The sequence below is a fragment of the Pogona vitticeps genome, chromosome 6 (genome assembly GCF_051106095.1).
Source record: "Pogona vitticeps strain Pit_001003342236 chromosome 6, PviZW2.1, whole genome shotgun sequence".
Classification (NCBI taxonomy): domain Eukaryota; kingdom Metazoa; phylum Chordata; class Lepidosauria; order Squamata; family Agamidae; genus Pogona; species Pogona vitticeps.
Window position 1 is genome coordinate 87113879 of NC_135788.1, and position 27898 is coordinate 87141776.

The 27898-nt window shown below is 42.6% G+C and overlaps 1 protein-coding gene across 1 annotated transcript; it reads left to right on the forward strand.

Moving 5' to 3' along the window:
- The first annotated feature begins 318 nt into the window (after nt 1-318).
- GFAP (glial fibrillary acidic protein) lies at nt 319-27845 on the forward strand. The gene is made up of 9 exons (XM_020798054.3): nt 319-1713; nt 8233-8293; nt 11864-11959; nt 13520-13681; nt 14482-14607; nt 16755-16975; nt 17877-17920; nt 21713-21798; nt 23085-27845. Exons 1-9 carry the CDS (start codon nt 1211-1213, stop codon nt 23124-23126), a joined length of 1341 nt encoding a protein of 446 aa, XP_020653713.3. The 5' UTR covers nt 319-1210; the 3' UTR covers nt 23127-27845.
- Nucleotides 27846-27898: the final 53 nt, after the last annotated feature.

A 27898-nucleotide genomic window follows, 5' to 3' on the forward strand; every position in this document is an offset into this window, starting at 1 on the left:
TCTGGGAGTTCAAAGAGACTTTTAATTTAAATCTTTCTTAATTAGCTTCTCAGTTGCCTTTTTCAACCTGCCTATGAGACACATTAAAGATCTATCATTTTGACACCTTCAGCAAGGAAAGGCAAGAGTAAAGGCAGTTGTTTGCAGTGCTTAATTTCTAAAAGAGATTCCACAGCTATTTTTTTAAAAAAAGGAATATAAACTTTCTCACCATGTAATCTTTTTCTTCCACCCTGGGTCCAGACACTTGAATAACACTGCAGTTATTCGATGTGGAGGACACTCTGTATCAGCACAGAGGCATGCCAGCTGTTTTTTGTGTGTTTTTCATGAGCATATGCAGAGTGCCTTTTCTTCAACAGTTTGCCCCACTACTCACACCACTATATCTGAGATGAGGGCCAGACCTTCTAGATTAAAGGATGTAGTTCTCAGGCAGGACTGCATCATAGCCCTGCTGAGTTTAGAAATTCACAATGGGAAGCTCATATTCTGAATGTACACTTTTGAGCTGCTCTGGGGCTCTGGGTTTCCTTTGAGCCTCTCTAAGCTACAGCACTGGATGCAGAGTAGAAGTTACTTTTCTTTTACCAGAACTCCAGCTGGTATGGATAATTTTTTCAAGCCCCACATCTATGCAAACATGGTCCTTTCATTGTTATAGAGCACTGTAGTCAAAGTAGGTTCTGCTTTTGCATTTTCAAGCCCCAGCCCCAAACCCTACTCCCTCCCCACTTCCAGCTGCAAGAAGTGCTTTCAGATTTTTTCCATCTCCCGTGTGAATACTGTACCAGGAATCCGATTCCAAAGAGATGAATGGCTGAAACTGCTGTGCTTTTGCAATCAGTCCACCTGTAATTATGGGGCAAAGAGGTTTCCCTGGCTTTTGTGGCAATCTCATTGTGTGACACATCACTAGTGAAGTCTGTGACCAGATAGTTCATCTGAGTGCATTCTCTCTTGACTCCATCAAGTTACTCAAAGCTTCTCCCTAATGCCTTTCATTTGCTGCTTGGCCAGGGCACAGGGCTCTTGGCATGGTTGGTATGAGATGTTAGGTTTTGGCTTAAAACCCATTCCTCTGCCCCCCCTCCTCCAGCCCTTTACACGCACATGCCCAGGGATGCCTTACCCTCTTGTATAAAACCCTTTGCAGCACACAGAGGGAAATCTCTCATGAGTCTGCAGAGCCTCATTAAGAGGTCTGACCATGGAAGGGCAGAGACTGTCATCTTACGGAAGACGCTTCGGTTCCCAAGCCGCCTCTGTCCACCATGCCCTGAGGTTCTCTCCAGGCCGCAGGTACCTGCCTTCGAGTGCCACCAGCCGAGTCTCTGTCACCAAGCTGAAAACGGCCAGCCTCAGCTTTCGTGCTGGCCCCAAATTTTCATCAGACAAGGTGGATTTCTCCTTGGCCGATGCTCTCAACACTGAGTTCAAAGAGACCCGCACCAATGAGAAGGTGGAGATGATGGAGCTCAATGATCGCTTTGCCAGCTACATTGAGAAAGTCCGCTTCCTGGAGCAGCAGAACAAAGTCCTGGTAGCTGAGCTCAACCAAATACGAGACAAAGAGCCGACCAAGTTGGCAGACATCTACCAGGAGGAGGTGAGGGACCTACGCCACCAAGTAGACCAGCTCTCCAACTCTAAGGCCCGGCTGGAGATCGAGAGAGACAATCTGCTAGAGGATCTCAACAATCTTCGGCAGAAGTAAGAAAGAAATGGACAAGGGATGAATCTGCAAAGTATTATTCAGATGCTAGGAAATTATTGGATTAGGAGGGTTGGGAAAGTTCTTGTTTGTTGTTTGGGGCTTGGGTGAGGGGTGAGTTGATTTTGTGAGTGATTTCTGAGCAATCACATTCTGTCTGATTGCCTTTTTGGAATATGGGATGGAATTTTCACAGTTGTGGCTTGGCTTCGGTGCTTGAGCTGTCTCTCCCAACCTGGTGTCCTCCAGCTACATCGGATTAAAATCCCACCCTCCCTCAGCAGCATCACCAAGATGGTTGAGGTATGATGCAAGCTGGAAGGTATTGCATTGGGGAAAGTGACTATAGAGAAATTGGTGGTCCATTCCATGAGCAATCAGGAAAAAAAACACTGGATGCTAGAGCAGTGTAATGTAGTGGACAGAGTGATCGACTGAGACTCTGGAGAACAAGGTTTGAATCTCCACTTGGTCATGAAAACATACTGGAGAATATGGAACTAATAAAACCACTACTTAAATATCTCACCTTGAAACCTTATTAGGGTCACTGTAAGTCAATTCTGACTTGACAGCACATAACTAACTAGATAAAATAAAGCCTGAACTCATTCTAGAAGCACAAATGGGGTGGGTAGGGAGGGGATGTTCTGTTAGCATGGCATGACATTGAGTTTTTATTTGTTTTTATTTATTATTTTTATTTATTCTATTTATATCCCACCTATCTGGTCAGTTGTGACCACTCTAGGCGGCTTACAACATAAAATACATGAATAAATTTAAAAAGGATTATTATACAGTAGACACATTAACAAGATAGAGAGGAAACAAAGTGAGTCACAATAGAGAAAAACAAGGAGGACATTAGGAATTAGCTGGAGGGAAGGCCTGCCGAAACGTCCACGTTTTTAATTGGTTCTTAAAGATACCCAGCGAGGGGGCCGCGCGAATCTTCGGAGGTAGCTTGTTCCAGAGGCGAGGAGCCACCACCGAGAAGGCCCGGTTTCTTGTTTTTTCCTTCCGGGCCTCCCTCCCTGAGTTTGGTGGCCCATATACCATGTGAACTTCCTCACTGACTAATATGAGGAAATGTGAGCTTCACAAGGAGGAACAAAACTATCAGTTTGCAAAAACAGTAAAACGTGTCTCTGTCAGCTCTACATTTTATTACCTGAAAGGAAGAACAAGATGGTGCACCCTGCCCACTTTCCATGTACAAGCATTGACTGGAAGCTGAAGCTGATATCAAATGATATAGTTAGAAGCATTGCTCTTTTAAGTAGTGAAAGATATCTGTTTGTCACAGCATGTCCTTTTCTTTTTCCATTCCCACAAGCTTTGTTTTGTGATTGGTCCTGGGAAGGAAACAAGAGTTTAATTTGCAAGAATGGTTGTTTTGTGCCACCAAGTTGCAACTGACTTACAGTAACCATAACAGGGTTTTCCAAGGATGTGAAATATTTAAGCAGTGGTTTTGTCGTTGCCATCTGATTTAGGGTAAAGTCTTACATGCCAAAAGAACCCTAGCTATATTGATTCTGACATTATTTAAATCGTTTTATAAATTTCATTTTGCATGATACATAGATAACATTGATTCATTTGGATAGCCAATGAGTGTTTTTTTTCCACCTTGATGGCATGACCTTTTAAAAAATGATTCAATCCCTCTATCACTTTAATCCTCATGGTTTCAGCACATGTGAACTTTTTGTGTTCGCTGCCTTCTACAGTTTTACATAACTACACATGAATGTATATCCCACTTTAGTGATGTATCACTTACCATTTCTTTAAAATAAAATTTTACAGCAGCAGGGACACAGAAACAGGATGGCACATGTAGCCTGTAAAACCAGTACACACAAAAAAGATATGTACTGATTGAACTGACCGTCATGTGAACAGGCCCAGTGGTATGTACACCACATGACTCTGCATCCAAAGATATCAATATTTTAAAAAGGACGAAATAGAAACAAATCAAATGGTCCATGTGATTAGGCCTTTAGTTTCCATGGCCTAGTGGCGATTTTAACCCAAACGCCTGTGTCCTGGAGTTTGGATGCCTCTACCCACTATGCCACAGTGGCTGACCAAAATTTCAAGCTCCTTGTCAGAGGTAGGATTCAAACCATACCGCCAGGAAGCCTGTGATCTGAGTGCAGTCCCTATGACGGCTCCCATTCCTATTGCTCTGGGGAAACTGAATTGTGTGATGAAAAGCAGACTAATTGTAGGGTAGAAGTGTTAAGTCAAGAAGACAACATTTTCTGTCTTCATATCTAGCAACAGTTTTGCATGGTGTAGATAATCTGTCTGTTTGCCTCATTGTGAGCATTTCCTATCCCAGGTGCCAGATACTGTAAACAATAGTTCTGACTAGTAAAAGCATAGAATCTCATGACCGTGGGGGTGAGGGGGCCATTCACAGCCCCTGAAACATGAGAGCTCCCTAGTAGTACCAGTCAAAAGACACTGTGAACCCCTTTTGTCCTTTTCTCTGTAACGATCTTTGGAAGTGGTAGTGGAATGGAATTGAAATAGGAAATCACAGAAGGCTTGCGGGTGTAATTTGCAACATCTGGAACTGCTGTAAATTTCTGGAAATGAACTAGGATACTGTAATTACACAACAGCAGCCTTTGTCTGAAAGCACCCACCCAACCAGCAACCACCTCTGATCTTCTTAGAACAGGATAGGTGCGACCAAGGGAGGGTTTGAGGCAATTGGTTCCGAATATGACCACTAGTGCTGCAATGTCCGGGTTCAAAGCTAGCAGCACGTCCCAGGAAGAAGCTCTCACTTTTGTACTCTTGTTCTAGGTTCACTGTGACCCAGAATAATAACATTAGAGCATTACTTTGCAGTGCTATCATAGGCCCTCTGGTGTTTCTGATGCCTGTTTCTTATTTACTTATTCTTATTTATTTAAAATATCCATACACCACCCCATCCTTTCTCCCAAAGGATCCTAGGTGGCTTACAGTATTAAAAGAAACAAAGTTAAAAGCCAAATAATAAATCATTACAATATTGAAAAAGCATTTTAAAAGTATCATATTAAAACTCATAAGAACAATATTAAAAACACAAGTAAAATACAGAATAAAATGCCCCTTCAGAAAATCCTCTTGGCCAAGCCAGTCATTTAAAGGAAAGCCTGTCTGAAGAGAATCAGCAAAGATGAAGCCAGCTTGGCTTCCCGTGGGAGGGAGTTCCAGAGTCTGGGAGCAGCAACAGAGAAGGCCCTCTCCTGTGTCCCCATCAGACACACCTGTGAAGGTGACAGGACTGAGAGAAAGGGATCCTTTCATGATCTTACCATTTAGGCAGGCTCATAACGGGGGGTGCAGTCCTGGAGATAGCTTGGGCCCAAGGCATTTAGGGTATTACAGGTTAAAATCAGCTTTTTGAATTGTGCCCAGAAACTGATTGACAGTCAGTGGAGCTGCTGTAACATGGGAGTCTGAACACTTCCCAAAGGCAGCCCCCCATAGAGCGTGCTACAGTAATCTAACCAAGATGTAACTAAGGCATGTGTCACCATGGCCAGATCAGAACAGACATAGCTGGCACACTCATTTTAACAGTGCCCAGGAACTGCCAATATCTGGGTATCCAGGCTCAGAGATGAATCCAAGAGCACCCCCAAGCTGCACACTCATGTTTGCATAGGAAGGTTAACCACATCCATGCCTTTCAACGGACCAGGAGTAACTCTGGATTGTTTCAGGTTATTCTGCTCTACAAGAGGAGCACTTTAGCCTTAGTGGGTGACAGCACTTCGTCTTGCTTAGGTTCAAGACGGGCTGTACAAGGAGCCTCAGATAGAAAAACCTTGCTATAGGGCCCCAGTACCTCCAGGCTTCCTAGATTGCAGAACAGCCGAGCAGTAGTGTGTGTTTAGGGCTAGCTAAGCAGAAATCCCTGAGCAGGAGCGCTATAGCTCCACAGCAGGAGTGAGCGGCTTTTCTTCTGTCCTGACAAGGATCAGATTCCAAGGGGAAATGCCTGTTGTGGGGGGGCAGGAGTGATGCTACAAAGTGCACAAGGCCACCCCTTTTCTGCCTTTCCTGTTTTGAACACTCCCATCTCTCTTTCTCCTTGTCTTTTGCTGGAACATATAGAGGTTGTTCTTGCAGAAAGTCTGACTAAAGGTTTGAGCTGATCACTTGCCCATGTCCTGTGTTACATTAGGTCAAGGGCTGTTACGTGGCTGTAGGGCTGAAGGTTTACCACCCTTGTTCTTCATCAACAGCACTAGTGTTTGGAATACCCTGTAATATTTGGTTGCAACTTCTCATTAGTTCACTCTAATTGCAAACTTGGCACTTGCTGTCTGGTACAGCCATGAAATGGGGCCACCCTCAGACAAGATGGGATTGTTCTCATGTTTAGGGCCTACCCTAGTATGAAAAAAGTCTTTGTGAAATGAAAAGAGAGAGATGACTCTCCCCTTTTCCCCTGAAAACTGTTGCGTATTGCAAAAGTTCTCCCACAGAAACGGAAGGTTGAAAACAAAGAGAAGCCCTGACAGTAAGAAAAGACAAGGTGGAAATTCATCCCTCCTCCAATATGACAACAAGGTGGGGAATTCACTTTATTCTTCAGCCTTCTTTCTCTCCCCCCCTCCCGCTTCCCTCCTATTAAAAAGAAGCGCAGGCAATGACCTGTGACGCCTTGGTGCAACTTAGGTCCAGACTATCTGTAGACCTGTATCTCTTCATATGAAGCCACCTAAGTCTGAAGACCTTTGCTCTGTTCTGCCACCTTAGCAGATGCATTTGGTGAGGGTGTGTGTGATGGCCTTCTTGGTGGCTGCTCCAGGCTATGGAATTCTCTTCTACAGGAGGCAAGGCTGGTCTCTCTCCTCCTTGTTCTTCTTCCACACAGCAGGCAAGGCTAGGCCTTTGGCTGAGGACTGATTGCTTTTAACAGTGGGTGTTGTCCTTTGGCCTATTGTTCTGCTTTTAAATGGCGCTGTGGGCTAAACCGCAGAAGCCTGTGCTGCAGGGTCAGAAGACCAGCAGTCGTAAGATCAAATCCACGCGACGGAGTGAGCACCCGTCGCTTTGTCCCAGCTCCTCGCCAGCCTAGCAGTTCAAAAGTATGCAAATGCGAGTAGATAAATAGGGACCACCTTGGTGGGAAGGTAAAAAAGGCGTTCCCTAGTCACGCTGGCCACGTGACAACGGAAACTGTCTTCGGACAAGCGCTGGCTCTCCGGCTTGAAAAACGGGATGAGCACCGCCCCCTAGAGTCGGACATGACTAGACTAAAAAAAAATGTCAAGGGGAACCTTTACCTTTATCTTTTTTAAAAGTTCAATTGTGTCATAGTATTATAACATAACATGGCCATCCTAGTGTTCAGTAATCACAAACAGGGAACTCCAACTATGGAAATGGCTGCAGAGATCTGAGGAGCTGCTGCTCCTTATGCACAATTGGCACTTTGTCAGAGGATGGTGGCAGCTGCCGCAATCTCCGTAGCTATTATGGAAGAGGAAGGATACTGCCCTGTCGGTTTAGCTGTCTCTGCTTTTAATGTGTGTTGTGGACCAGCCTAGGTCTTTAACTGAGAGAAGGGCAAGATGTTACATGAAGAAACAAACAAACAAACAAATAAACAGTTGCTTGAGGGAAATGAGGCAGTTGACTGTTCCCACTCCACAGGAGCTCTTGTGGGGACTCGAGGTATATTTGCAACAAGATTATTTTTGTTCACAATAATTACTAATAACTAATATCACTGCATACAAAGGCTAAAGGGGCAGAAACATTGTGAGGTAGAGTGTGCAAGTACAGTGGGGTCTCTACTTAAGAACTTGATCCGTATTGGAAGGTGGTTCTCAAGTTGAAAAGTTCTTATGTTGAATCTGCATTTCCCATAGGAATGCATTGAAAACCATTTAATCCATATCTGCTCTTTTCCGTCCATAGAAACTACAGTGGAACCTCTACTTAAGAACTTAATCCATTTTGGAATGGTGTTGTTAAGTTGAAACGTTCTTAAGTTGAAGCAAAATTTCCCATAGGAATGGACTGAAAACCAATTAATCCGTTCTGGCTGTTTTTTTGTTATGTAGAGGTGTGTTCATACATTGAAGCATTAGTTCCCATAGGAACTAATGCAAAGCTGGTTAATACATACTCTACCACTGGGAGAATTTTTTTTTTAACCTAAGATGACCTAACGTTAAAAAAAGAGCAGGAAAGGTTTTTTTTCCTGTTCTTATCTTGGATTTCTGTTCTCAAGTACAAGCAAAATTTAGCAAATGGAGCTGTTCTTAAGTTGGATTGTTCTTAAGTAGGGACGTTCTTAAGTAGAGACCCCACTGTATATAAGCAGCCGGGAATTAGCAGAGCACTGAGAACTCCACAGACGTTTTATCTTTGATATGTTTTCCTTTGGCTTTAGCTACTCATAGAAGAGAAGAACCAATAATTCAATAAGGCTGCCTCATTTTCCCATCTCTGTTTTTTTTCTCTCTCTCTCTCTCTCATTTAAGGTTACAGGATGAGATTAATCTGCGCCTTGAAGCTGAAAACAATTTGTCTTCCTACCGACAGGTGAGGTGGCAAGATGACAAATACTGTTGTGAAGCTATGGAAAGGGAATTCAAGATACCTTCATAAGTTTTAACTGATTTAGGGTGACTACCTTTCCTCCATCTTTTGAGGTCTCTTGCAAGTGCTGAAGATAGGCAATTTGTAGTACATGTTAGAAGGTTCCACTACCATATTTCTATTAATAAGCAGTGTGGGTAGCTGGGTGGGTGTGCACCTATAAGTTTATATGTGTTTGTTGTCTTCTTTCTGATAAGGGCCAGGAGCTTAACTATGTCCCCTGAACAAATCAAGGTGAAAAGAAAGGGCCAGTGTCTTGCACAGTAGGACTCAGATCAAGAATGTGATGGTTTGGGCACCAATTTCTTGTTCTCTGGGCCACTCTGAGCTATGTAACATGTTCAGAGAAATTGTTTCTAGAAGGTGTTTCCTCTCACATGGGGGGGAGGTACAATGTAAAAATACACTACAAAGAGAACCATGTATCATCAAGATTATTTTTGGACGCAGTTCCTGTTGTGGGGAGAAAATGTAAGAGCAGGAAGGATGCATTTCTCTAAATATGTATTTTGGCTTTAGATCTTTTTGTTTCACACTGACTGTTTAGTGTGGACTGGATGTCAATTGTTTGCTGCATTTTTACAGATATGTTTGATACATTTTTCCTAAAACAAGAGTCTCTAGATGTTGCTGGACTTCATCTCCTAGAAGTGCCAGCCAGAATGGTCAATTATGAGAGATTCTGGGAGTTGTAGTCCAGTAACATCAGCAGGTTGAGGGCTAGAAATCTGGGTCCCAAATCCTATTAGTATTTACCTAAGTTTGCATAAACTGTCCTTTGCATAACTTGGCACAACTAATTGTGACTGATTGATGAGGTAGTGGGAAATGTCTCAGCTGTATGCCTGTTCACAGGCCTAATTCACAACAGAGATGCATCTCAGTACCTAGTCAGTGAGCCACAATCAGCTGTGGCAAGTTACGCAAACTTTCATGAATACCAGTAGGATTCCAGCCAATGATGTAAATTACATTGTTGCCATTCCAAAATCTTCTGTCCTCCTGGGTTTTTCCCCCCCAGCTTGATCTGTTTGTTTAAAAATAAAACTGCAACATATAGTGATATCTACTGTCCTTTAATTAGTGGCTCCTTTATATTTGAAAGAAATAAATGAGAGGAAAGCCATTAATAAGAGGGAAACAAGGAGAGCTTGGCATTTGCTGAATGAAAACACACTTCTGAGTAAATATGAAGCAGGATTTTGCTCCTAATGAAATTGATTTTTAAGGAAAAATATTTTTATGTTTACACCTTGCACCAAGTAGATTCTGCATGGCAATTTTTATACCACTGGTATAACATTATGATTGCTTAAGGAATAGAAATACAGTGGTGCCTCGTTTAGCGAGGTTAATCCGTTCCGGATTAACCCTCGCTCAGCGAATCCATCGTTAAGTGAAACAAAAAAGTCCATAGGAACGTATTAAAACTGATTTAATACGTTCCTATGGACTTAAAACTCACCGTTCTGCGAGTTTTCTCCATTGCGGCGGCCATTTTGGATGCCTCGTTAGCGAGGCAAAACAGCGGTCGCCATTTTGTTTTAGCGGCGGCCATTTTGGAACCGCCGATCAGCTGTTCGCTATGCTTTGATCGCGTCCGCGCGATCATCGCATAGCGAAAAAAGCCCATAGGGGCCATCGCTGAGCGAACGCTCCAGCGATGGCCCGGGACCCATCGTTGTGCGGATTCATCGCATAGCGAAGCGTTCGCTATGCGAGGCACCACTGTATTGGGATTTATAATGAAAGAATGCTGAAAGACTCAGCCACTTCAGCCTCTGGACAGTGACAACAGAAGCCAAATTTGCTGCTCAAGGGACCAGGTTTATCTCACATACTAGATTTAGGTAAAGGTAAAGGTTCCCCTTGACAATTTTTGTCCAGTCGTGTTCGACTTTAGGGGGCGGTGCTCATCCCCGTTTCCAAGCCATAGAGCCAGCGTTTTGTCCAAAGACAATCTTCCGTGGTTACATGGGCAGTGGAACTTAGACACGGAACGCTGTTACCTTCCCACTGAGGTGGTCCCTATTTATCTACAGTACTTGCATTTACATGCTTTCGAACCGCTAGGCTGGCGGGAGCTGGGACAAGCGACGGGCGCTCACTTCGTCGCGTGGATTCAATCTTACGACTGCTGGTCTTCTGACCCTGCAGCACAGGCTTCTGCGGTTTAGCCCGCAGCACCACCAAGTCCCTCGCGCCACCACGTCCCTCATACTAGATTTACCAAGGAAAAATAATGTAACATTTCACATTAACATTCTTTTCATAAACATACCTCCTCTGACATCAATTGTATTGACTAGGACTACAATGTAGTTTTAATACTGTATTATATTTATGATTCAGTTAAAACTTGGGTGTGAAATTTGCTTTAGCCTCGTGGCGCAGTAGTTAAACTGCTGTACTGCAGCCAAAATTATGTTCATGACCTGGGGTTCAATCCCAGGTAGCCACCTCGAGGTTAACTCAGCCTTCTATCCTTCCGAGGTCAGTAAATTGAGTACCCAGCTTGCTGGGGGGGCAATGTGTAGCCTGAATAATTAACTTGTAAACTGATCAGAGAGTGCTTGAAGCACTATGGGGCAGTACATAAGCAGAACACTTTGCTTTTCCTTCAAGTAACAGTAGGTGTCCAGTAAAATAGGGGAAGGGAGATTAGCTACTTGAGTGCTAGGATGTTCACATATAGTACATCCTGGCTCTACTGCTGTTCACAATCCTGATAAAATATGTTGCTAAAATGAAAAAAAACACTTATGGATATAATGGATAATAGGGTTTTATTTTTAAAATGAGCAAAGGAACATGGATATCCTTGATATAAATTTAGGTCATTTTTCAATTCTTGTGTGTTCTTTGCTAGTTTAAATAACTTGAGTTTTTAAAAAATGTGTTTTATCTGCAGTGTTGTTTGTAAACTACCTTAAAACAGTCTGATGGAAAGGTGAGAAAACCTTTTTTAAAGGTCAATGAAAGTTTAAAATACAGTATTGTGAATTTTCCTGCCATAGGCATGCAGTAGTAAAGCATAGTTTAGTCTTCAATCTGCACCTGACTTTGTACCTTGAGGGGTTTGTGTGTGTTATCTTTTATTTTTGTACAGAACCTGTGTGTCCTTTAAAAATGTAATGTGAAGCAACAGTTCAGCAAGTGCAGCTATTTCTATCACCGTGTCTCCTCCTTGTTGGGATATCCATCATGAATTTCTGCCTGTTGTGTAACTGATGTTCTTCTGTTCCAGAACTGCTAAGGTTTCTCTTGCCTTTCAGGCAGAAACACTGGAACTCACAGACTACGGGTCTCCCCTTTAATCATCAGCTGTTCAGAGTTCTGTCACTGGATATAGTCAGATACAGCAGACGAGCAGGGTCCAGGACAGGCACCTGTCACAGGGCAAGAGCTTCTGTTTCATTTCCTCCTTGTGTTAACGTTATCACATCATGGGGCTCAAACAGGTTGACTGGTACTCATTTTCCCTCTCATTTCCCAGTTTGTCTGTCCCCACAGGATGTTGATGATGCTGCATTGGCTCGGATAGACCTGGAACGCAGAATCGAATCCTTGCAGGAGGAGATCAACTTCCTTAGGAAGGTCCATGATGAGGTAACAGAGTCCAATGTAAAATTAAAATTCTTCCATCTCGAGAAGCTGCTACACAAGGCTCAGATTGGCTTCTGCTCTTTTTCCCTTTCTATGTTTACACAATGTCATATTGACTTTTTAGTGCCTACACAATGAATGTGATGGTTTCATGTTTGATACTCAAGGGTCTCAACTTTTCAAGACTACAGACATATCTGGAACTTCGACTCTGTTGTGCGTATTGTCATAAAATAGTTGCCATAGAAGCCATGCCCATTAAAAAATGGCTTTCATATACACGAAAGAACTGAAAGGCAGCATAAACATATAAACACACAGTGGTGGAGATGAAAAGACCCAGAGAAAGAAATAAAATACATATATGCTTATCTTCCTGTTTTGTTTTGAGGTTTTGATTCATTCTAAACATTTTTGCAAGGTTTTTTAAATCTACTGGGCTGCTTATCTCAACTTGCAAAATATACAGTTGTACACAGTATCTTGAGAAAGTATATCTGCATACCTTCTAGGATGTATATATTCAGGTTCTGTGCTGTGCCTATACTGTAGTACATTGCACAGTCATAGTATTGGGCTACCATGTTAATTGCCATGACTTTATCCTATGGAACCCTTAGATTTTAGTCTGTTGGGGAGTATTTAGACTTCTCTGTTGTAATTCAGGAGAAGGCACCAGAATGTGGCAGAGAATTCTACCTACTGCACCAAATTCAAAATCTCAGGATTCCATAGGGTGGAACCATGGCAGTTACAAAGTGGCATTAAGCTGATATAATTGTGCAGGGTAGATAACCTTCCTGAAAAATTACCTGGAGATGAGAGAGGAAGTGGACAAAAGACATGTTGTTCTTATTTCCTCTCTCACTATTATGTACTTTAAAAGACTGTGGGTGTTCCTGCTGTCCACAACATCAGGCCCAGGTTAGTACATGACCAGAGCACCACCCATACTAACATATTCTGATCTTTTGGAGAACAAAACAGCTGATTATATCAGGAAAACACTGTTCAAACTGCTCGGACTTTTGAAAGTAGAAGCCTTGAGCAGCACGAAAATAACTCCACATCTGAAGCAAAAAGGGCCAGGCTGATTCACATTGGCCTTTGCATTGTGTGAACAGTGTAAAAAAAAGGTTGAATTCATCAGTTCTACTTCTCATACTACTCTGTTTCCCCAAAAATAAGACCTAACCTGAAAATAAGCCCTAGTATGATTTTTCAGGATGCTCGTAATATAAGTCCTACCCCAAAAATAAGGCCCAGTTAAGTGAAACCCCGCCCTCCACCCTTGTGCAGCAACCAGAAGAAGATGACATGGCTGTATTTGAATAAACGTAGATGGTTGTACCTGTAAAAATAAAACATCCCCTGTAAATAAGCCCTAATGCATTTTTGGAGCAAAAATTAATATAAGACCCTGTCTTATTTTTGGGGAAACATGGTATTTTCCAGTGTAGTTACAGCCTTAGTCCTGATGAGTATACATTCTGAAGTCAGGTGGGTTCTCTTGGGAAAATCACATTGACTCTTGGTTTCATGACTCTTTTGTCTCCCTCTCAGGAACTGCGGGAGCTGCAGGAGCAGCTGCAGCAGCAACAGGTCCACATTGAGATGGACATGGCCAAGCCAGATTTGACATCTGCCTTGCGTGAGATTCGCATCCAGTATGAGTCCATGGCCTCAAACAACATGCATGAGACTGAGGAATGGTACAAGTCCAAGGTACACAGCAGCAGTACTCTGGTCGTGGTGAAGCACAGGTTGGTGGGCGATAAAGACCCAACAAAAGGACTGTTAATTCTGGTATTAAACCAAACAAGGCTACGAAGTGCACCACCAAATTGCAAGGGGTGGGCATGCAGAATGGTATCTCTAATGGCCAATTTCAGTCCAGAAATTCAGGCTGTGTGTCAGCGTTACCAGAGTTTTTCTTCATTGTGTGTGAAGAACTTGTTATGTGTTACACAGGCTGAATTTTAGTATGAAGGGCAGTCCCTGTCCCACTTCACAGACAACAAAACCCCAGGAAAAGTGGGGTGGTGTCTGTTTTGATTCCAAGAATCAAAAGAGGGCTGTGCAATTATTAATTTAAGATTCATTTGGTTCCATCCAGCTAATTCTATTAAATATTATTATTACTAGCTGAAGAAGAAACATACAGAGGTATAAACAACATGCACATTTATTACAAATAACATTTGTAGCACAATCCACACAGAACAGCAACATTTTCCTTGCATTACCTCAGCAGTAGCTATAATCCCCTGTGATAAAGTACAGTAATCTGTTCTATGAGAAACTTCCAGTTTTGACCATGAATTTGGAACTAGCATTAGTGAAGAACTACGACATTATTTTAATTTCTACAGTTTTGGGGACTCTTGGTTATTATGTATTAGGAAGTGAAATGGAGGTTCTGGGAGTTAAAGAATATAGTTTCTAGACATAAATAAGTCCACTTACCTCTGTTTGATCTAAGAGGTTATCTGAAACCTCTGATCCAACCAGTGTCTCCCTGTCAGTTTGCAGACCTCACTGATGCTGCAGCACGGAACATTGAAGCTCTCCGCTTAGCCAAGCAAGAAGCCAACGAGTACCGCCGGCAATTGCAGGCCCTCACCTGTGATTTGGAGTCCTTGAGAGGATCGGTAGGTGAAGATGGGAAAGGCAGAGATGGAATACTCAGAGGGCCTGATTAGATGGTAGTTTCTGTTGGTTGAAAGTAATCTCATAAAGATGGGGAAGAGTAGCAGTCCACACTGGGATATAGTTATGGTGTATGGTTCCATGATAGCACTGTTTGGCATGGAAAAGAAGACCTTGTCCGCTTCTGTTTCTACTTAAAACTATCCATCCTGACCCTTTAAGAGCTGGCCCATATCTTTCTGGCACAGAGCTAGGGCATGCAATCTTTTTGGAATGAATCATTGAGATGCAAAAGAGCTCTTTGTTCTGCCTTCATGGACAGGTACCAATAGTTAAAATAGATTGCACTGAAGATAAGGACCTTCTAAGCACAGGCTGGATTGTACCAAATTTCATAGTGTGGACAGGATGAGACAGTGAATCTGCTCCAGTAACTTATCTGAAACCAACACTATTTGGTCTCTCTGCTCTAGAACGTCTTCTATCACCAAGTATCCGATCTGGCTGGATACGAGGAGAAGAGAGAGTAACACGAGCTCCACCAGTTCAACAGAAGTCAACTGCTGTTTATTTTATATCTATGTCACTTTTCTCCCATAAAGAGACTCAAGGTGGTTCACAATAATTAAAATACAAGTAAAAGCTTTGAAAGACAATAAATATACAGTTTTAAACAATTAAATATAGGATTATATAAAAATAGGTTATACGAACACTAAGACAACCTTTAAAGGTACACTTTAAAATATCATAACTTGGGGAGTGTTTACCCCTGATGCCCAATGTTATTCTTAAAAATATGTTTTAAAAGAAATGCCTTTATCTGATGCTGGAAAGACACAAAGGAAGCTGCCAACTTAACTTCCCAAGGGAGGCATTCCACAACATGGGAGTAGCCACAGAGAAGGCCCTCTCTCCCATTACCTCCAAACATTCCTGGGAGAGCAGTGGGATTGAGAAGGGTGCCTCCCCTGATGATTGTAGGAGCTGAGCAGGTTCATATGTGGGGAAACAATCATTCAAACAGCCTTGACCCAAAATGTACAGTAGGACCACCGTATCCATAGGATCAGGATCTGCAGTTTCATTTATCTGCTGCCTGAAAAAATTAATTAATAAAGAAAACCCAGAAATAAACTTTCAAGGTATATTACCAGAAGTGGCCACTAGATGGAACCAGAGACTATGCTATATTCCGGTGGCTTAATAGAAATAATACTCCTGGTCTCTGAGGGAAGCAGTTCACTCCGAGGTGAAATGGAGAAACTGCATTTGGGTTTGGAGGAGTCTTCCCTGCAAACAGTTTAAAGGGAAGCCACCCTTGCAAACAGGAGAGCAGGAAACACAGTCCTTTGGCAAGACTGGGCCAGAACAACCTCTCTCAACTGTGCATGGACATCAAAGTAACTGGAAATAAGTGCTTTGCTTATCTGCTATTTCTGGCATCTATGGGGGTGGGGTAGGGGTTGGAACTGATCCCCTGCATAAGGCTTTATAGGTTGTAACTAGCACTTTGAATTGGATCTGGAAACAGGCTGGCATCCGGTGAAGCTGTTGTAACAGGGGCATTATATGCTGTCTGGCTGTAGCATTTTGAAGACCTCTCCTCTGGGAATTCCCTCCATAACTGACGGCCTATTTGGTTATAACAGTGCATGAAGTGAGACAATCAAAAGCCCTCAGAGTAGCCTAGCTCCTGCCACTGATTCTCCCCTTCCACCCCCTCCCACGAATGTCTTTTACGGTGATATTCTACTTTGTGGTTATGTAACTTTATTATGTAACAGTATGAGTGTGTTGGGTAGTACATGAACTCACTAATTTTTTCCTTTCTCTGTTCCTTCTGGTCATGACTCTTAGATTGTAAGTCATGATTTAAAATGATAACTTGTGCCTTGAGTGGTTTAGCAGAAAGGCAGCTTATTGACTTGTTCAATTAAGCAAAAGGCACGGTCCCAGAAACGTACGCCGCTCAGAGACTCCAAACAGTGGCCAGGCTTGCTGTCATTGACACCACTGGTGCCCGGTGGCGTTGATAATCTACCCTTGTTGGCTGCAGGAAGAGGGTGTCCCTTGCCTGGTGCAAATTCCTAACAGGTCACTGCCTTGGTGGCCTTTGCCAGCAATTCTTCCGTTTCCCTCATTTCAGAATGAATCTCTGGAGAGGCAGCTGCGGGAGATGGAAGACCGCTATGCCCTTGAGACTGCCAACTACCAGGACACAGTGATTCGACTGGAGGAAGATACCCGGAGTCTCAAAGAGGAGATGGCCCGTCACCTCCAGGAATACCAGGACCTCCTCAATGTCAAATTGGCATTAGACATTGAGATTGCCACCTATCGTAAACTCCTGGAAGGAGAAGAGAGCAGGTGAGATCTAGACACTTCAACATCCTGTCTCTACCGGGTTATGACGATATATCTTTCACAGCGAAATTGCCAATGGCTGTTCAGAAGAAAATTGCAGATCACAAAAAAAAAGCCCTCGGTAGCATGTAACATGGTAGAGTCCTCAGCGGCAGGAAGGACTGTACCACGAAAGACTCTTGGTGGAAGATTCCTTTTTGATTCTTGCATGTTATAATTGTTCTAGTTAATTCTGCTTCACAAGGACATTAGGAGGCCTTGCTCCAAGAAAAGCTGGGCTTGTTGGGCGTAGAATGTCATGAGATAAGTAAAGAAACAAAAGAAAACACAAGCATTGTTGCCCGTCAAGTTCTCTAGCAGCTTAACCTTTCATCCACTGGCCCTCCACCCCCTTTGAACCTGGTCAAGTAAAGTCACTGGCCATTTTCTTGGCCTGTTCCATCAATCCATACCTAGGATCTGCAGTGGTAAAACACTTTATCTATTGTATATCGAATATTTCCAACTAGACTGAATATCTGTCAAGTAATATTTAAGCATGGGCAAGTGATTCCTGTCAAGCGTCTGACTGGTGTTCTTAGCTCAGTAACATTTTTGAAGCCAAACCACTGAACGGCTTGAAAACTTCAATCAACATGTTACATGATTCAGTAAAAGTGAACATCTAATTAAATATTTCTACATTGCAAATGGACTTTTAATGACTCAAAGGCCTTTTAACCACTTTAGTTTGATAACAACTTTTTGAGATGGTTGCTTCTCCCCTGACGTTTTTTGATTATAAAGCTTATCTAGAACAAAGCTTGAAATGAATTAATTGGGGCATTGGGGGAGAAGGCGTGGTGGTTATTAATAAGGACGCATTCCAAACCTGTGTTCTCCCTCTTTCCTTGTGTCTCTGTAGAATCACAATCCCAGTGCAGACTTTCGCCAACCTTCAGATCCGAGGTAAGGAACTCATTCTGTCACGTCTGCTATGACCATGTTGCCACACATCCAAGGAGCAGCACTATTTTATAAACAAGCACATGCTTTGCTCCCCATCCCCTGAGCAGTGGGAAACTGAGAAATGGTCTTTGAGTGCAGAAGAGGTCATGGTGGCAAAGTGCTTGTGCTTGTGTAGAACTCTGTGTGTCATGTGGATATATAATATTAGAAGCAGGTAACCAGCCACTAACAGAACAAACATTTGCAATGGCATCTATATATTTTTTTTTTTATTTCACAGACAAAGACCTTTTTCAACCTGCCAGCAGATTCCTATTTAGAGAGGGTCTGAACAGCAATTCCAGCAGTGGGCAGGGCTAAGGGCACAGAGCACGAGCAAAGCAAAACAAATAGAGTCAGATGTAAATCTTTCTAATTTGCTACCAGGTACTGGCTTTCAAGTTTGAAAAATCTTTCCAGTTTTCAAATGGGAGCTCTTTTCCCAAGCAAGACCTTCGTGGTGTTTAAACAAGAGCGCCCCCAAAAAGCCATACTGGCAGTGGCAAGACTGAAACTAAGATACATACTCCACTGGGATGACCTGACCTCTCCCATTACCATCGTCTCCTGCCTGCTGTGTCATCAGTGGTCCTGCTTGCTTTCTCCTTGCCCCTTCATTTGCTCTTAAAAGATGTGACATCACCATTCTGTGTCAGCCAATAACACTAGTCGTACATTGACTTCCCAATGTATTTGTTTAACATCTGTCTCTCTCTCTCTGAGTTGGATACTGTTTAATCACATCCAACTTCTGTTGACCCTAATAGGATTTTCAAGGTACCTGAGATACTTAAGGAGTGGTCTTTAGCATTGCCACCTCCAGTGAGTTTCTATGGCCAAACAGAGATTTGAACTCGTCTCCTCAGTCCTCACTTGACACTCAATGCACTACACCATACAGGTTGTCAAAATCACTGTACCCCCCTTCTTGTTGGCAGTTCTCATGTGTAGCTGTGTGATTTTAGACCCTCGCTGTAATGGTCTTCTGAAGGTCAGTTGCTCTTTAGATGATCATGCGTATCCCTTTACTAGAGATGTACAGATTTGAGGTTTTGGACCACAATTCTCAGTTGTGCTACCTGGGGAATTCTGGGAATTGTAATCCAAAAACACAAGTCTGCACATCTCTGTTTAAAATGAGAAAAAATATGCTAGAATCACCAGGGATTACCAGGAAGGAACAAAGGTATTATGGACTAATTCCTTGGAACCAAATCTTAGTCCCTCACCCCATTTATGTCATATTTGGGGATGGAGGGTTATTGGTCCCTGATTTGTTGTCGAGAATCCTTATAAAACTATTATATTGCAGATATGGGATTGACAGAAAAGTGTCTTGCTTCATGCCAGGCCTGGTGCCAATGTTGAGTCACAGACTTCTAGCTTTATTAGTTATCTGTGGGTATTTATAAACACCTATGTATGAAGATTCCAACATCTAAAAAAAAGCATAACCTATGACATAAAACAACATACAGACAGCATCCATACCACCCATAAGTGTAAAATACACAGTAGCCTGAACTATACTAGAAAAGCTGGCAAAAAGAGGTATGTCTTTAAAATGTGCGTAAAAATAAAAACACTTAGAGCATATTTAATATTGTAAGAAAGAATATTCTGAATAGTGGGTGTGATCACACTAAGTATTTTGTTTTAAATAACTGTGAAACAGATAGCAGGAGCATGTACTGCAGTCTATCACTCTCCCATGGTAGGATCCTGTGCACCCTAAGAGTAAGCCCCACTGAGCACTGTGTGAGTAAATTTGGGATAGGTTGCATTTATATCCGTTTTCTGAGTCATCTTTTATTACACTTCATTTCATTATGTGCTTCTATTTTGCTTCTCTGTTTTAGATCTATAAATTTGTTCTTGTTGCTGCATGTGAAGCTGCTTAAAATGTTGCAAATACTTGCCCCACTACCTACTCCTTCAAGGAGACGCCCCCCCCCCCTGAAAATTTTCTGGCTCAACTCGTTTCTCTGTGTCATAGACATTTGTTAAAATGCTACAGTTCACCAGATTGGCTAGAGAAATCATCCACAATGATTGGGTTGTTCCCATCACTGCCCAAAAAGAGGCAGGGAATCATATGATACAGATAAAATTCAATTCTTCAATAAACCTCTGGTTTATGAATGTGGGATATTGTGCTTCTGTGCCAATGATTCAAAAAAACCAGGAAATGGTCCAATATTGCTGCACAATATTGTGTCCACATTGCCAGCAAGAAAAAGGATGCCAGGTTTTACATAGCAAAGGGCAGCCTGAATGTTGACAACACCAATGGCAGCAGCCAAGATGGTCTAGAGCAGCGATAGGGGACCTATGGCACGCATGCCACAGCTGGCAAGCAGAGCCCTCTCTGTGGGCACGCAAGCCATAAGTTGCTGGATCGCTATATCTGGCAGCCAAACCTGAGGAGGAGGCTGCAGCTGCAATGCTAGCGCCCCAACAGGTGGTGAGCCAGGATCCAGAGCAGCTGGCGCTGGCGATGGCAGGCTGGCTGGCTGAGCTATAGGCATTGGCGGGGTAGGGCACAACTGGAGGCGGGTCTGGAGTGGGGTCTGGAGGCACCTCTGTGCCCAGGATTTCTGCTTCCACTGCCACTGCCACTTCCACCAGCGCTGCTTCCTGCCTCCTGCTGTTTTGTATTGTTTTTCAGTTTGGGCATTTGGGCTCAAAAAGGTTCACCATCACTGGTCTAGGGCAGGGATCCCCAACGCCTGGTCCACCACCTGGTGCCAGTCCGTGGGCTTCCTGGAACTGGGCCACGGACACAGATCTCCATGTCCCCCTGATGGGCATGCCACGCTTATGGAAGGGCGTGTCATGCTTGCACTTCACCTCCATGCCCCCTTCCTGTTTGGCTCGCTCTCTCGCTCATTGCCCCCCGGTCTGCCTTCCCTTACCTGCTCCCAGGGCAATCAGAAGGAAGCCGAGCAAGCCAACCAGCTCTGGGTGGCCACCTCAGGGAGAAGCCATGGGCTCTGCAGGCGGGTGATGGGGGGGTGACGGCCACCTGTGAGTGAGAGCCTCTGACCCCCCCCTCGGGCCACGAGGACTCTCCCGAACTCTCTCGCTCTGGCTCCCCAGCCCCAGGAAAGCGGGTGGCAGTGGTGATGGCACAGGTGTGGCAACAATCGCCCCAGCACACAAAACGCATGGCCAAACAGGTGGATGGGTGCGGGACATGGGATGCGGCGCGAGGCAGACAGGGCTCGGACTCCGGGACGCCAGCCTAGAGCCTCTTCTGCTCACTACCATTCACAAAGTGACACCATGCAATGGAAAATCCCACAAGCACCATTTTTTTCATCAGTTACCCATTTCTCACGCAAACACAAAGTAATTGTCAGGGCTGTTTTTCAACATGTGTGAATGGGAGTGAGCAGAAGAGGGTGTCCTGTGTAGACCATCTTCTCATTGGTGATGTCAACATCTAGCACCCCTGTTGTGGTATGCCTTGCCTCTGCAGCATCCTGGATCTTGTGAAAAAGAAGAGTTTCTGTCCAGAGTACCCTGAATAGGCATCTATTTAAGGACTGTTAATAAGAGAGATGCCTGTTTGCAGTCAGGCTCATTGTCCTCCTGTTCTCTTATTTTAATTTATAAATTGTTGAGTTGAAGCAGCCACTCAGTGTTGTGATGGAGGGGGCAGCTGAGGTGGCTCACACCCTCACAGACAAGGCAGTTCATCAAATTCTGTTCTGTGACAAATGACCAGGCTGTGCTTTTCCTCCTCACCAGAAACCAGCCTGGACACAAAGTCTGTTTCTGAGGCCCACCTTAAGAGGAGCATTGTGGTCAAAACAGTGGAGACAAGAGATGGAGAGGTAGGCAAAAGCTACCCAGGGATCTGAAACTTCCTTTTTCTGATCACACAGCTGAAGGAGATCCATGAGAATATCTGGCACAACCTTTTGCTTCTAAATTTTGGAAAACTCTATAGACATGCCTGTCACACCAAGTGTTTGCCCCAGGAAAAATATCTCCCCATCTCCTTATTTATTTTATTTTTTGTTGCTTTTATCGTTAGGATGTTCTTCCTAATTTAGAAACTATTTCTTTGTTGTTCCCATTGGTTGTATATTAACTTGCCAAAATTGGGTGAATGGATAGATTTCATTATTATTATTATTTCTTCTTCTTCTTCTTCTTCTTCTTCTTCTTCTTCTTCTTCTTCTTCTTCTTCTTCTTCTTCTTCTTCTTCTTCTTCTTCTTCTTCTTCTTCTTCTTCTTCTTCTTCTTCTTCTTCTTCTTCTAAAAATGGATATAATGTTGGGTTAGGGTATGTGGTCCACAAACTTTCCCCCCATGTTGTATTTCTAAACATTGGTCATTTTCACAAGCCTTCTATATTTTTCGTGGCCACAAACAGCAACTTTGCAGGACAGTCTATCAGGAAAATATGGGTAGTTGACAGGTGAATTTTTTTAAAAGAAAATCTCCCCCACTGTGTAATCTCTATGAGGATTTTATGTACTTCATTCCATGGCTGTGTTTAATAAGGGGGGGATTCAGTTTTATAATGTCTCTTCCCGTGTCATGTCAGCTACAGTACATTTTTCCCTAGCTAGTGCTATATAAAAGCACTTGTTTGGGCAAAATTTGAGATATGTGTTGTATTTGTTTTCACTACCATTGCTTAGATTAATTTATAATTCTCTTCTTTCTTCTTCTGGAGAGTACCTGTCATGTCATGTTTAAATTTGTCCTTTGCATGGAGCGTAATTAGCTTGTCTACTAGCTTTGTTTTACAGCTTTTCTATGAAGAGAGTAAATCATATCTTCTAACTAAATTTGTACAAGCATTACAAAGAAAGTAATTGCTTAAATTTTAGTTATGTTTCAAGTCTCTAGCTCCTGTGTAAAGCTTGGAAAAGCTTGGACTCCAGCTGACTGGGAGATACAAGGAGCTGTAATCTGGGGGAAAAAACATGTTATGGTGTGCAGATTGTATTTGACTGTTTTTAAAACAATGAGAATCCTTGAATCATTCAGAAGGGAGCACTAAAATCACCAAAATGAATACAGTACAATCCATTAAATGACAGCCTAAAATTCAAGGTTAATTCTCAAAACAAGGCGAGTAATTTTCCCATCCTCACTCTTGTTGCAGGTGATCAAGGAGTCCACCCAGGAGCACAAAGAAGTGGCTTAAAGCAGGCGGCCATGAAGGAAAAGCCACATTAGTGGAGCAGAGGAGACACTTGTAGCTATAGGATGCTAGCAAAGCTTTATTTCCTCCTGATGCTGTCCTGGGCCAAAAACAGTTCTGGTTATACTGCTGGAGAATTAGCAAAGGATGGGAAACATTTGCAAATCTAACTGTTTGCAACTAGAGAAAATAACCAGCTACCTATCAGAAGCACAGTAGCCTATTGCTTTAGCCTGTCATATGTGGGCTTGTCATCTATTCCATCTCTCACCCTATGTTCCTCAGTCACAGTATGTGCCCTTTACAGTGTCCAAGTAGACATGCTATCTAAACCAGGCTATAGTTTGTCTAAGCACATATTGGGCTTAATGCCAAAATCTCATGCTTTTAAAAAAATCTACTAGTAGGCTCAATTTTTTATTGCTGACAATGAAAATAAGTATTAAAGGGGTAGGGGAGAGAGAGAAAGCAAGCCAGATGCTTAGAAGGACTGTGTTCACAGGCGGACCTGTCTACTTTAAAGTTCCCTTTCTAAAGCAAGAAGACCTTTCGCTACTAGTTACTAGACAAGTAACTAGTCTAGATCAGATATAAAGTAATGTGGGAAGAGAATTAGTTACTCAATACCACCCACTGTGACTTTTTTTATTCTCTCTTTTTGTCTGGCAGGTCCTCCGTTGCTCTGAGAAAGATATGGCAGACAAAAATTTACCAGGTGAATTGTTCTAACATGAGGTGTTAGAGAAGATGGTCCCTGTAGAAATTTTAATCATATCCTAGTTGTAAAAGTCTGAAGAGGCCTGCTGGGAGCACTTCCCCCGGGGCTAATAACATCTGAAAGAGGAGATGATAATCAGGATCACAGTAGCAAAGAGACAGGTGGACCCAATTCTGTTCCCTCCTCCTTAGTGGCAGCTATTTAAAATTTTAAAGCTGTGCTTATTAACACGACATTAATGTCACATATTGTTTGACAATCTCCCAATGTATGCAAAATTATACCTTTTTATGGGTTCCAATGGCAGTTTGTTTTGTCGTCTTCCTCTGTAACAAGTGTGTTCCCTTCTCTTCTTGTAGTCACAGTCAATCTGTAGCAGAGATGTTGGTCATCTAGTTGTGCCTTGAGACCATCTTTTAGATGCGAGTATGTGTTAGCCTAGAAGGGATGTGGTGGCGCTGCAGGCTAAACCGCAGAAGCCTGTGCTGCAGGGTCAGAAGACCAAGCAGTCGTAAGTTCGAATCCACGCGACGGAGTGAGCGCCCGTCGCTTGTCCCAGCTCCCGCCAACCTAGCGGTTCGAAAGCATGCAAATGCAAGTAGATAAATAGGGACCACCTCGGTGGGAAGGTAACAGTGTTCCGTGTCTAAGTCGCACTGGCCATGTGACCACGGAAGATTGTCTTCGGACAAAATGCTGGCTCTATGGCATGGAAACGGGGATGAGCACCGCCCCCTAGAGTCGGACACGACTGGACAAAAATTGTCAAGGGGAACCTTTACCTTTACCTTTACCTATGTGTTAGCCTGACATTCTTCTTATATGGCCCAAGAAACTAAAAGTGGTACAGTCATTCTTCCCACTGCTTTATCTTCACCACAACCCTGTGAGATAAGTACTTTGAGGGCCCAAGGTCACCCAGTGAGCTTCATGATTGCATGCACATTTAAACTAAGGTTTCCCCAGTCCTAGATGAGCATTTTAACCTGTACACAAAGGTTTTTCAAAAGCCTTGGGACACCTTAGGGACTGATGGCCCTGTATTTTATGTATAGTAAATTATGTACCCTGTAGTCCAAGGTAATCAAGTGCTATCAGCCACTTCACCCATTTGTAGATAACACATGTGCCTTCCAAGATGACTAGGTGAATGCTGTGCTGCTGAACATGAAGAAGGCTGGTGGAAACGAGATTGAAGGACAAAGTGGCAGAAGAAAAATAGAAGGAAGAATGAAAGCTAGGGTGTTCAAGAAGGATTCTGACAGTGACACACTGCTAATGATCCAGTGGACAGACACATGTATGATTACAGATTTTGGAGACAAGGCTTACAGAGAACAGCTTGATCAACTTGATATGTGTAGGGTAGTCAGTGAAAAGAATATAAACTGTGGATTTGATAGATTTAAAGTATCTGAACAATCAGGTTAGGCAAAAAGGCTAACCTCCATTCTGAAGGCTTAGGCAGGTAAAACTTCAAAGTTTATAATCTATTACTATTCTTTTTGATAAGTGTTGCTAGCTTTGCATTTTAAAGTGCTCAAGAGTAGGGCAGATTTCGAGAAGCTTCAGCTTGCAGCAAAGCAGAATTTATGTTGGATATCAGAAAGGGGGTACACGAGTGGATAACAAAAGTCTTCCTATTCTTTGCTAAGATTTTCATGAAGAAACTGTGCCACTGTCAATTAGATATAGAACTCTTCAGAATGCAATCATTTCAGAACTAGATACCTGGAAAACAGAGCTGCATCAGTAAACCTCAGCTCCATCCAATTCAGTTCTCATTCCACCCTGGTCCACCAACCTATGGCAAGGCTTATCCAACCCCCAGCAAGGGTTTGCCTAAAACTCTTGATTTATAGACAAGCCTTCGAGAATACAATACAGTCAGTAGCTTCACTTGTTCATTGCCAGTGTAGAATTTGTAACACTAAATATTTGTGACACTAAAAAGAACTTCTGGTCCTCTTGTTTTAAAGGAAACAAATCATACTGTATAGACTCATGTCTTGGACGGACATTGGACTCTGGACTGGGCTTTTTTTAAAGTAGTAATAGGAGATTGGGAATTCCGTGGTCTACAGAATTGTGGTCTACAAAATTGTGTTCCTTCTCATAATCCTTCTCATAATCCTTCACATTGACATAACAAGCCTGCAATTACACTAATTAATATAGTTCTACACAGTGTGTACAATTGATACGACGTGTAAAATTTTGTATTGGACTATGTGAACAAAGCTAGTGAGGTATTCAGGGGATCTGAATTCATGTTCCAGCACAATTAACACACTTTGGGAGCAAATCACAAGGCTTTTGCTCCTAACACCTGGAATAAATCTCTAATGTAACACTCACATATGCATCACACTGATGTCACATTTATTCCCAATTACCAAATCAGTCTGCCAAGTAGGTATGCAACTTCGGATTCTAAACGTTAAGAGCAAACATCAATGAAACGTCAACACTTTTTTTCCCCAATATATACCCGTCTAACTTAGGAAGTCTGCACTCCATAGATACCAATATCCCAGTACATAAAATGTATTTCATATACTACTATGCATTGTTGCCTGTGTTGACTCACACTTCATCAAATGTATTCGTTTTCAGTTGCCACTGGACTCACTGTTTTTGCTGCCAATAGATTACCTCCCTCTTCTGGAACTGTCCCTAAGAATTGCCCTGTAATTACTGTGGCGCTAAAGAGTAGAGCAGATTTTGTGCATGATTTGTGAGCTAGCTTGGAAGGGGAAAAAAGTAAAAAAGCTCCCAGAAGATTGGTGAGTGGAGCACATCTGTTTTTGTGGTTATTTTCTGGTCTCCCCACCCTCCTTCCAGCTAATGCTTAACCAAGAAGTCCAAGAGCTAGAAATCATAGTCTTGGCTCTTATCTTATTTGTGGGGCCTTCCTCCTGTGCTAGTGGTTGTAATTAGAACTAAGGAAGTAAGAGGAGGAGGAGACAAATGGGATTTTTTTTCATGCAGCATCATGTGTGGGAAGCAGAGAAGTAACCTGCCCTTTCCCACATTCAGCAACAGAGGTGACAGGACCAGGAATTTTTCTTTTTAAGGTATCAGTCAGTGATGAGAAGATTTTCACTCCCCTGCTGAATTATCCTCGTGACCTGTTGCGACTGCTCTCTATTTCTAGGGTGAGCTGTTTGACTGAGTAATATGTTGAATCTGGGAAGCAAAATTCAGTTATGTTCATTTCTTAGGAGACAAAGTATGGCTGTTCATGCGCTGCTGCATATCTGTTGCTCTTAGATGGTTCCTCTGTGCCATAATTCATGGCTATCATCTCCACACATCATGCCCAATCTCCATGGCATGTTTGTACTTCTTTGTTATGTTTAGTGCTGTTTTTGGATAGAGAAATTGTATGACATTTGTGCAGCGCTGTGGCTGAAGGGAGAATCAACCAAGCCTGTGATCCATGATCAGAATCCCATTGGTGTTTCCATAAGGTTTGTGTAAATTGCCTTGGTTAATTGGCAGGGTGCTGGGGCACATTTTGCTTGCATGGCTGATTAAGTGCCCAATTGCACAACCAAGATGCACTCTGACACCTTATCAATTAGCCATAATTAGTGCAACAGGTTACATAAAGATCAATAGGATAATGGTCCACTCACCTGCTTGCAAAGGAAAGAAGAATGAATGGACTCAGTTCAGTGCGAAACATGTTTTTTTCTAGTATAACACCATTGTATGCTATCTATCCATAACTGCAATCATTGCACGCAGAACCAGCCATGCTAAAACCAGTACTTCAGTGATTGCTATATATCTGATAACACAAAAGTTAATCCAGACTTTTTTTTCTTTTATAATAATTCTGTCTAAGCCATCTACAATTTTTATGCTGTTTTCTGTATATTATTAGAGTTCTGAAACTGCTTCCATGTTTCCATATGTTGGGCCAATTCATAATACCAGTGTTAAAGGAAATCTGTATTTAAACATTTTACAAACATTAAAAGTATTACAAAGGGAAATAGTAGCATTATTTAAAATTGTACTTTTACTTGATTTAAGCTTTTTTAAACTG

What these genes read in the sequence shown, in the direction of transcription:
- GFAP (XM_020798054.3), top strand. Translation starts at nt 1,211, where the DNA reads ATGGAAGGGCAGAGACTGTCATCTTACGGAAGACGCTTCGGTTCCCAA. An exon ending in AGGAATGGTACAAGTCCAAG is followed by an intron (nt 13,682 to 14,481) that starts GTACACAGCAGC and finishes TCTCCCTGTCAG; the next exon opens with TTTGCAGACCTCACTGATGC. An exon ending in CGCCAACCTTCAGATCCGAG is followed by an intron (nt 17,921 to 21,712) that starts GTAAGGAACTCA and finishes CCTCCTCACCAG; the next exon opens with AAACCAGCCTGGACACAAAG.